General features: G+C 25.8%; 8 protein-coding genes across 8 annotated transcripts in view; 4 read left to right on the top strand and 4 right to left on the bottom strand.

Annotated features, from left to right (window-relative positions):
- Window positions 1-209: 209 nt before the first annotated feature.
- Window positions 210-1,337, bottom strand: ENU1_145280 (protein farnesyltransferase beta subunit, putative; the record flags this gene model as incomplete). The annotated part of the gene is made up of 1 exon (XM_008860466.1): window positions 210-1,337. One exon carries the CDS (start codon window positions 1,335-1,337, stop codon window positions 210-212), a length of 1,128 nt encoding a protein of 375 aa, XP_008858688.1.
- Window positions 1,338-2,020: 683 nt separating this feature from the next.
- Window positions 2,021-2,338, top strand: ENU1_145270 (hypothetical protein; the record flags this gene model as incomplete). Its single annotated transcript, XM_008860465.1, has 1 exon — window positions 2,021-2,338. One exon carries the CDS (start codon window positions 2,021-2,023, stop codon window positions 2,336-2,338), a length of 318 nt encoding a protein of 105 aa, XP_008858687.1.
- Window positions 2,339-2,581: 243 nt separating this feature from the next.
- Window positions 2,582-3,301, top strand: ENU1_145260 (translation initiation factor eIF-6 protein; the record flags this gene model as incomplete). Its single annotated transcript, XM_008860464.1, has 1 exon — window positions 2,582-3,301. One exon carries the CDS (start codon window positions 2,582-2,584, stop codon window positions 3,299-3,301), a length of 720 nt encoding a protein of 239 aa, XP_008858686.1.
- Window positions 3,302-3,578: 277 nt separating this feature from the next.
- Window positions 3,579-4,104, top strand: ENU1_145250 (SRP19 protein; the record flags this gene model as incomplete). Its single annotated transcript, XM_008860463.1, has 3 exons — window positions 3,579-3,758; window positions 3,859-3,952; window positions 4,010-4,104. 3 exons carry the CDS (start codon window positions 3,579-3,581, stop codon window positions 4,102-4,104), a joined length of 369 nt encoding a protein of 122 aa, XP_008858685.1.
- A 133-nt stretch (window positions 4,105-4,237) lies between these two features.
- On the top strand, window positions 4,238-5,495 carry ENU1_145240 (hypothetical protein; the record flags this gene model as incomplete). The annotated part of the gene is made up of 2 exons (XM_008860462.1): window positions 4,238-4,618; window positions 4,761-5,495. 2 exons carry the CDS (start codon window positions 4,238-4,240, stop codon window positions 5,493-5,495), a joined length of 1,116 nt encoding a protein of 371 aa, XP_008858684.1.
- A 711-nt stretch (window positions 5,496-6,206) lies between these two features.
- ENU1_145230 (Rho guanine nucleotide exchange factor, putative) lies at window positions 6,207-7,619 on the bottom strand (the record flags this gene model as incomplete). Its single annotated transcript, XM_008860461.1, has 1 exon — window positions 6,207-7,619. The coding sequence occupies one exon, from the start codon at window positions 7,617-7,619 to the stop codon at window positions 6,207-6,209; it is 1,413 nt and encodes a 470-aa protein (XP_008858683.1).
- Window positions 7,620-8,336: 717 nt separating this feature from the next.
- ENU1_145220 (phosphatidylinositol 3-kinase, putative) lies at window positions 8,337-8,522 on the bottom strand (the record flags this gene model as incomplete). Its single annotated transcript, XM_008860460.1, has 1 exon — window positions 8,337-8,522. The coding sequence occupies one exon, from the start codon at window positions 8,520-8,522 to the stop codon at window positions 8,337-8,339; it is 186 nt and encodes a 61-aa protein (XP_008858682.1).
- A 56-nt stretch (window positions 8,523-8,578) lies between these two features.
- Window positions 8,579-8,750, bottom strand: part of ENU1_145210 (phosphatidylinositol 3-kinase, putative) — a gene marked incomplete at both ends in the record, with an annotated part of 2,847 nt that continues 2,675 nt past the window's right edge. Inside the window, one exon of the mRNA XM_008860459.1 lies at window positions 8,579-8,750. This exon is cut by the window's right edge and continues 2,675 nt beyond it. Within this exon, the coding sequence (XP_008858681.1) occupies window positions 8,579-8,750 (172 nt within the window).

Here is an 8,750-nt window from a genome sequence, read left to right as displayed (position 1 = left end):
TTGATTCTTTCTTTATTCAATATTTGGTTTGGTAAAATTTTCTTTCTTATTCTTCCTTTTAATTTGAAGTAGTGTCATCATAGAAATAGTAAGAGGGATGATAAATAGATAAAAGATATTCATCAAGTATAAATATAATGAATATCTGAGATGTATTGAATTGAATAAAAGAATTTAACAAGATGATTCTTTTAACTAAAAAGAATGAATTAGAGCGAACGGAAATACTCACAAGCTTTATCAAAATAAAATTGGTCTACTCCCATAGCAGGTTCAATTGGACGAATTGTATTTTTCATTTGATGATTAGAAGCATGTAATATTGAAGAAATTCCAGATAAAGCGTAGTTAGTATGGTACAAATCAGGTCTTTTAGAGGGTTTATCTCTATATCCACCGTCCTTATTTTGAGAAGCTAAAATAATGTAATCAAGAAGTTTATCAACGTTTGGGAAAACAGGAGATGCTTGGAATGTTTTAGAATACTTTTTCAGAATACCAAAAATAGATGCTTGCCAAAATGTATAACAAGCATCAACTAATTTGTTAATTCTTCCATCAAACCCCCCTTCAATTGGTTTTTGTCTTTGGATTAACCATCTTAATAATTTGTTAATATCTATTTCATCTATTCTACCTAATAAAGCTAGTGCAGCAACAGCACAGTATGAATATCCTCCATGTGCTTCACCTCCTGGACATCCAGAAAACCCTCCCTCATACGTTTGACATTTTAATAACCATTCAGCAACCCCTTGTTTTAAATTATCATCAAGAATATTTAATACATACGCAGTAGATATTGCACAATAACAAGCCCTTGTATCAATATCTCCAGAATCACAATTCATTTCAAAAGAACCATCAGGAAACTTTTTAGACATCAAAAAATTATATGTGTTTTGTCTATTGATTAACTGGTAAGCATTCACTGTTCCAATATCTATCATTGCACATATTCCTGAATAACAACCTGCAACAATTGGAATACTTTGTTGTGACCCTCGTATTACACCATCTGGAAGTGTTATTAATCTTAAAGCCTCAGTGTATTCATTCAAATATTTATCTACATTATATCCAAATAACCTTAATGGATTAAGAGTCCAATATAATATCCATGGAGTTGATGAGTCTAATGAAATAAACCCTGATGGAAGGGGTTTATGAATAGATAAAGTTAACCATTTAATATGTATTTCTGGATTAAATGAATAAGTCAAAAAATTATGTCTTATAATATATCTTGTATATGCCTTTTCTCTTTCAACAGTATTTTGGCATTCATACTGATCTATAGAAGTAACAGTTTCTACTTCTACTTCTTCAATATCCATTTATTATTTATATTTTTAAGTTCATTTTTTGAATTTATGACATTTAATTGAATAAAGTTAATTAAAAAATGAAAAAAGAAGATTAGGTTTTTAGGTGTTATTCATATCCCCTTATGTTAAGTTATATACTTTAATATATTACTTTAGATATTCAGTCGTTATTATTCTTTTTACATTCTTAACAATAAAAAAGAAAAGGATTTAAACTATCAACTTTTATTTCCACTCATTATTTTAAACTAAAAACTAAAAAACAAATTGTAAGAAGTAATGGTTAACATTTTCAATTTAGGAATAAAACATTGGATGATAAAAATACTATTTGTAGTTGTTTGTCATTTTATTATGTTTTTTTATTTATAAATAATAATTGATTATAGGTTCTTGACATTATTATTTATGGACTTATATTACAAAGTATTAATGGTTATGAATCTTTAATCTTTTTCAATGAACAACCATTATTCTATTATAGAAGAATATCGTTTTTCTTATCATTAGTAGTAGATTTATTAATATTATTTGTTGGAGTGTTTTCTTTACTAATACTTCTTCTTTTAAATTATCAATATTCAATAACAAAGGTATGGGGATTATTTTTTGTATTTCTATCAGTTTTCTCTTTAATTGGGACTTTAACTACATTGAATTTAGGAAAAAATGAAATAGACATTTTCATTAAAATGGATAATAAAAGTATTTTTGAAATAGAAAAAGAAAATACTTGTTGTTTGGACCTTATAAATCCAAATTGTGGATGTTTTGAATTAGAAGGGAAATTATCTAAAAAATGCCAATATATTAAAAGTGAATTAGTCTGCTCGTTTGAAACAACTCATTGCAGAAAGTGTCTTGATCATTCAAATAATGTATTCTTCATTTCTTCTATTCATAATTGCATACAAAATATTATTTTAGTTTTTGTTGCTTTGTTTGTTTGTAAAGAGTGGTATTTAGATTCACTTTTAAATCCTTCTCAATCTACAATTAAAAAATATTAATTTTAAATCATTTGTTTTTAAATGATGTTGTTTCTTTTTTTTCTCACGTCAATAATAAATTACTTGTCAATGCTTTTTCTCATGAGAAGCTATTTCTCGACAAATGGGAGACAAGACTCAAAGACAAGCCTCAAAATATGAATTAAAAGTAAAATTAAAAAAGAAAAAAACCCTGAAGGGTTCATAAAGGAATCTGTCGTAACGAAAAAAAGGACTAAAAAGTTTTCAGTTAAAAAAGATCAAATGGCATTAAGAGCTGAATATGAAAATAGTACTGATATTGGAGTATTTACTAAACTCACAAATAAATATTGTATTACTGCTCCAGGAGGTTCATCAAGTTACAAAATTATTGAACAAGAAGTCTCACCAAAAATTCCTTGTGTAGAAGCAACCATAGGTGGATTGAGAATTATTGGAAGATTAGCTGTTGGTAATAGAAAAGGATTGTTATTGCCAAATACATGTAATGACCAAGAATTATTACATCTTAGAAATTCATTACCAGATGATGTTGTTGTTCAACGAGTTGAAGAAAGAATGTCTGCATTAGGAAATTGTATTGCATGCAACGATTATGTTGCTCTTGTTCACCCAGAAATTGATCGAGAAACAGAAGAAATTATTGCTGATGTTCTTGGAGTTGAAGTATTTAGACATACTGTTGGAGGAAATCCTCTTGTTGGCACTTATTCTGTTATCACTAATAAAGGTGCAATGCTTGCACCAAATACTACTCAACAAGAACAAGAAGAAATTGGTACAATTCTTCAAGTACCTTTAGTTGCTGGAACAGTTAATCGTGGAAGTGATTTACTTGGTTCTGGTATGATTGTTAATGATTGGTGTGGCTTTGTTGGTATGGATACCACAGCTACTGAGTTGTCAATTGTTGAAGGTATTTACAAATTACGTAATGAAACAGATGTCCAATTTGCTTCAGTAATGGAATTAATGAAATAGTTAATTTGGTTACTACTAGTGTTCTTCTAATTGAATTTTTGTGAGACTATTTTTATTTTACTTTTTTAATGATGAAATTTTGTTTTTTCTTTGTTTAATAATTATCAACTCTTTTTAAATACTTTGGAGAATGATAATAGATAAATCTTGTTTTTATTTTTCAATTTACATACTGACTCTTGAATAGATTGAACAAAGCTCATTTTAAGTCTCTTTTCTTTATCAATTTTTTTAATTTACTGAACTAATAAAAATTACTTTATATTTATTACAGCAAATGACAACACAACAAAAAGTTGACACCTCAAGATGGATTGTTATTTATCCAGCTTATATTGATAGTGAGTTAACTATAGCTCAAGGAAGAAAAGTTTCTAAGGAAGTTTCAGTTAAACAACCAAATGTGTTTGATCTGAAAAAAGCATGTGAAACATTAAAGGTTAATTTTGTTCTAGAAGTTTGGATTTATATTTTTTCTTTTCGACAGAGTATTTCTACCTTTATCTGTCTTTTCATTTCACTCTAGTTAATTAGAAAAATATGATACTTAATAATAGAAACAAAGATATTCACGACAACAATGGGTTATGGGAAGAGTTCGTATTCAATTAAAAGATGAAAATGGAGTTAATATTACATCATTTAAAAATCGTTTGTGGTGATGAATTTTTTCATTTTAGAGAATTAGAGTATTAATTCAATTTTTAGGAATTACTTTAATTAGAGCAGTTGCAGAGTCTGTGAAAAATGCAAGAGAAGAGGCTGCAAAAGCTCAACCAGCAAAGAAAGTTGGAAAGAAATAATAAAATTCTCATTTTCGTATTAGTTGATTAATTTCTTTAAAAGATTTTTTTTAGAATTTAACAAAAAAAAAAAGAAAAAATAGAGTGATTGACAAAAAAGAAACTAAAAACTTAAAAAATATTCAAGCAACTTATGAATTCTGAAGAAGATTTCCTTTTCAGTGAAAAACAAAAAGGGGATGGATGTTTTTTATGGGTTTTAATCCAAAGTTTCTTCTCTGAAATATGTCAAAAAATATCAAATTTATTATTTGGAACAATGTTACGTGCTGACTCTATAGACAATAATATTATTATCTTTGATGATGAAGATATTTTAGGTCTTAGTAATATTCCCAAGAATTCTAATAAGTTCTTAAATTATTTTGACCACAATGAGTTGATTAATAAAATAATGAAATATAAAGTTAAAAATGGATCAAATGCAGGATATAGTATTGAACAAATTCTTCAAAGTAAAAATCTCAATGACTTAATTTTTGATTTTGACACATCTGATTATTATGTACATAAAGTTTGTTTATTCTTTTTCTTTTTTGTATTGAAAGGTTTTATTAACTTCAATATTTCTTTCTCTAAGAAAAAAAAAACAATGAAATTATTTAAGATTTTCTTTGAAATAAAAGAAAAAAGTTTCGTTTATACTCATCTTCCAGATGTATGTTTTTAATGAAAAAAAAGACTCTCATAATTTAATTTGTCAATTGTTCCTTCGTGTAAATAGTAAATTTAATGTGTCTAATGCAAAAAAAATATCAACTCCAGACTACATGAAAGAAGCTTTTGAAGAAGGAACTAAGTTTATGAAAAAAAAATTGGGTGGGCATGATTTAGATTTAACAGTCATTGATTGGTTGAGACTCCAAGACTATAGAATTCAGCCTAAGAAAGGATGTATGGTCCTCCCTGGTCAAATTCACCCAGGACTTGGAATTGGTCATGAAATTGAAGAAATGCTAATGGATTTTATTCAACAAAGAGGAAGAGATGGCTCTCTTAACACTCCAGAACATTGGCACAACGCTTATATGTATTATAATTCTTCTCATTTCCATTTCCTTAATCCTGCATTCGAAGGATTTTTCAGGTCTATTAATGAAAGTATTAGAAAAGATATTGAAAGTCATAGATTAACGGCAGTTGCATGGGCTATTGCCCAAGGAAAATTGTATCACAAACAAACAGGTCAAAAAATTAAATGGTCAACATTAGAACAAGTATGTCCAATTTCTCGAAAGATGCATAATTACTTTGGACAAGAATATATAGATATTGTGATGAGAAATTATCATCCAGAAGACTATTTTATTGATTGGGACGATGAACAGACAAAAACGAAAACAATTACTGGAAATGAAGAAAATAATGATCGACTCCATAAAGAAAGTTAGTTAGTTCTTTAATATCTATGCAAAGAATAACATAAAAATATTACAAATAGGTTTTAATATGAAGAAATCTAGTCATAATTGTATTTTAATTCAATTACATTTTTTTCATAAAAATGTTATTAAAATGAATGTTATGTAAAGCAAATAAGTTATTATTCTTTATTGAACTATTAATTTAATGTTATAAATGAGATTGTATATCAATTTTGTTTTTTAATTTATATTATTTTATATCTTTTTTGAAGACTAACTCAACACTATATGATAAAACCAACTTAATACTATTCGGTGGTTTAGAAATAGCAATATTATGAAGTATGTTTTAGACTTAAAACAACCATTTTAAATATAATTTGTAATTTGATAAATGAAGAGTAGAGAAATTTACCAAGAAAAAGGGAAAATAAAAAATATTTGTTAAAATTAATTTTCTTGTTTTCATTTTTGTAATTCAATTTTGTCTCTATGAGTCATAAGTATTTTTAAATGTTCCTGAATATTTCACTTTATTTACTTAACTTGATTAATTTTTTTTAAAATTAGTTGTAAGAGAAATATTCTCAAACTAATATCTTATACAATAAATAGAATGTTTATTTTTATATATTGTTATTGCTCAAGTTTTTGACAAGTTGTACTTTTATTTAATTTCAATAAGACTCAATAAAAATAATTGGATATTTACTACTTTAAGTGATAATAGAATTTAAATTATAATTGATTTCCAAATTTTTTATTTATACGAGTAAAAAGAGTTATCCATTGTTTAGTGTTAGTTAGATCAAAAAATTTATCAGATACAGAGGCTTCAATTTGTTTCATTGCTTCATCACGTTCTTCTATTTTCATGAACTTTTTTGAAATAAGTTCAGAATTTGTAGTAATTTCAAGAATGTCTGGATATTTTAATTGAACTGTTGTTGTATTATTAATTTTTAAAGACTGTTCAATAGTAAATGATGTTTGAGGTTCAGTTAAGTCAATGAAACTTTTTTTACAATTATCTACAACAATAAATATAATGTCATTACAAACAAGCAACTTTTTATATGACTTTCTTCTTACAATACCATTTGGAATTAAATCAAAGACTCCAAGACAATACCTTCCTTTTATATTAATTTCTGGTTGACCAGTTAGATTTCCCCATTCATTTAATAAATCTTTTTGTTTACATCTTGAATTAATTAAAGTAGTAAAGAAATAATATATTTTATATGCTTCTTTTAATGTAGAATAATCAGGGTGTTTTGGATGAGTATATTTTAATGCCTCTTTTATAAGCATTGGATATTGCATAACTCTCATTGAAGGTTCTTGTAGTAATCCACTTAATCTTCTATTTTGTAATTTACCTTCATTGACAATAGATAACACTTGAGTAGTAATTGATAACTTTTCTAACTCTTTCTCTGCTTTTATTGAATTTTCACTATCAATAACATAAGTCATATAAGGACTTAAATATTCAACACATTCCAGAAGATGACAAGAAACATTCTTAAATACTGTATAATTTTTCATTGCATCATTCATTATATTACAAAATATTTGTGAATTTACACTAATTTCTTGATATACTGAAAATGCTTTTTCAACCAATAAACGATTATTTTTACTTAAAGTTAATAATGGTTTGTAAATCTTTTTACATACTTCATTCATTCTATTACTATAACTTTCTTCAGTAGTTAAGAATTCCATTAATGCAGCTTTTCTTTTAGTCATAAGTTTTATACCAAAGACTCTTCTTGTTAAATACCCTCTAATAATTGATTGAAATAAAATCAATATTTTAATATCTACATCTTTATGATCAATTCTACTTTGAAGTGCATTTAATTTTCTTAATTGTAATGTAAGTTGAGTAACTTCTACATTTGGTGTATGTGTTGAACTTCTTCTTGGTGTAGCAAATATTTGAGAAGAGTCATCACTTTTTCTATTTTCATGACCATTTACTATTAATCTATAAGGAATTCTAAATGCTTTATTAGTATGAAGTAATTGACCTGATTTAGCTAAAGACATTTGAGATGACATAGAATTTCTTGTTATTTTTGGAAATGTAGTTGGAAGATTTGGCATTGATGTGTATGCATCTAAACTGTTTACACTTAACATAAGTGTAACTTCATAGTTCTTTCTGAGAACCAATTTTCATATTCTATTGAATTTTTATCTTTTAAAGAAGAATTGTTCAATGAAAATTCATTTTTAGAATAAGGAGTTTTTTTTTCCTTCAATGTAATTTTTTCTCCTAATATCATGTTATATAATTTGTTTATTTTTAACTCAAGGAGTTAAAATAGGCATAAATATTTTAATCTAATAACCAGAAGTTATTGAAAGAAAAAGTTGTAAAAAATATCAAACTGTTTCAGCCTAAAAAAATATTTATAGATGAAAATTTTTACCTTAAAATTCGAAATTACATTATAATAAAAAGAAAACATTTTTAGATTTAGCTTTTGATTTATTAACACTTTTAAATATCTGTTTTACTACTAAAAAGAATGTTTTTTTTTGATATAGTTATAGTATCAATTTTGATAAGGATAATGGTAAGATAATCAATAAGTTTATTTAATACAATCATTTTTATTTTGTATGAACTTGTATTACAACTTAAAAGTCAAATTTACACAATTTAAAAGAATATAAAATTTTGGATAATTATTTTGTAGATAAATTAAACAATTGATCAATTATACTTTTCAAAACGATTTAACATATCAATAATATCATGTTCTTTAGTTTTATCTACTATAATAATATTGAAGTTATAAAATAAAAAAAAAGAATAAAACTAAATGATTTTTTTATTGGAGTGAACTTAACTCATTTATAATGTACGAAGTCATGAATCAAATCATTAACAGTTTGAGACCAAGCATCAAGACATTTATAAATGAGTTGTCTAAATGCCTCTTTAGCCTCATCATCATTTTTATCAAACATGAACATATTTCTCATATATTCAATATCTTTGGCACTTTGTAATTCAGGAATACCTGTAGCAAGCATTAATCTAAATAAATAAATAAACAATGGACCATGTTTTCTTATAATGACAAAAGCATTCATACAAATTTCTTCAAATTTAACAAATTGTGGAGACCCTTTACCTCCAAGAACATTAGCAAAATGTTGAGTAAATTTAAATGGTGTTCTTTCTCTTTTAACTCCAAATTTTGATTTAAAATTACCAAGAAAATGTCCAAAATCAATATGGAAGAATTTACCATCTCGACT

This window comes from Entamoeba nuttalli (genome assembly GCF_000257125.1).
Source record: "Entamoeba nuttalli P19 unplaced genomic scaffold asmbl_5990, whole genome shotgun sequence".
NCBI lineage: Eukaryota > Evosea > Mastigamoebida > Endamoebidae > Entamoeba > Entamoeba nuttalli.
Note: the sequence above shows the minus strand (reverse complement) of the source record. Positions and strands in the feature narration are given on the sequence as shown.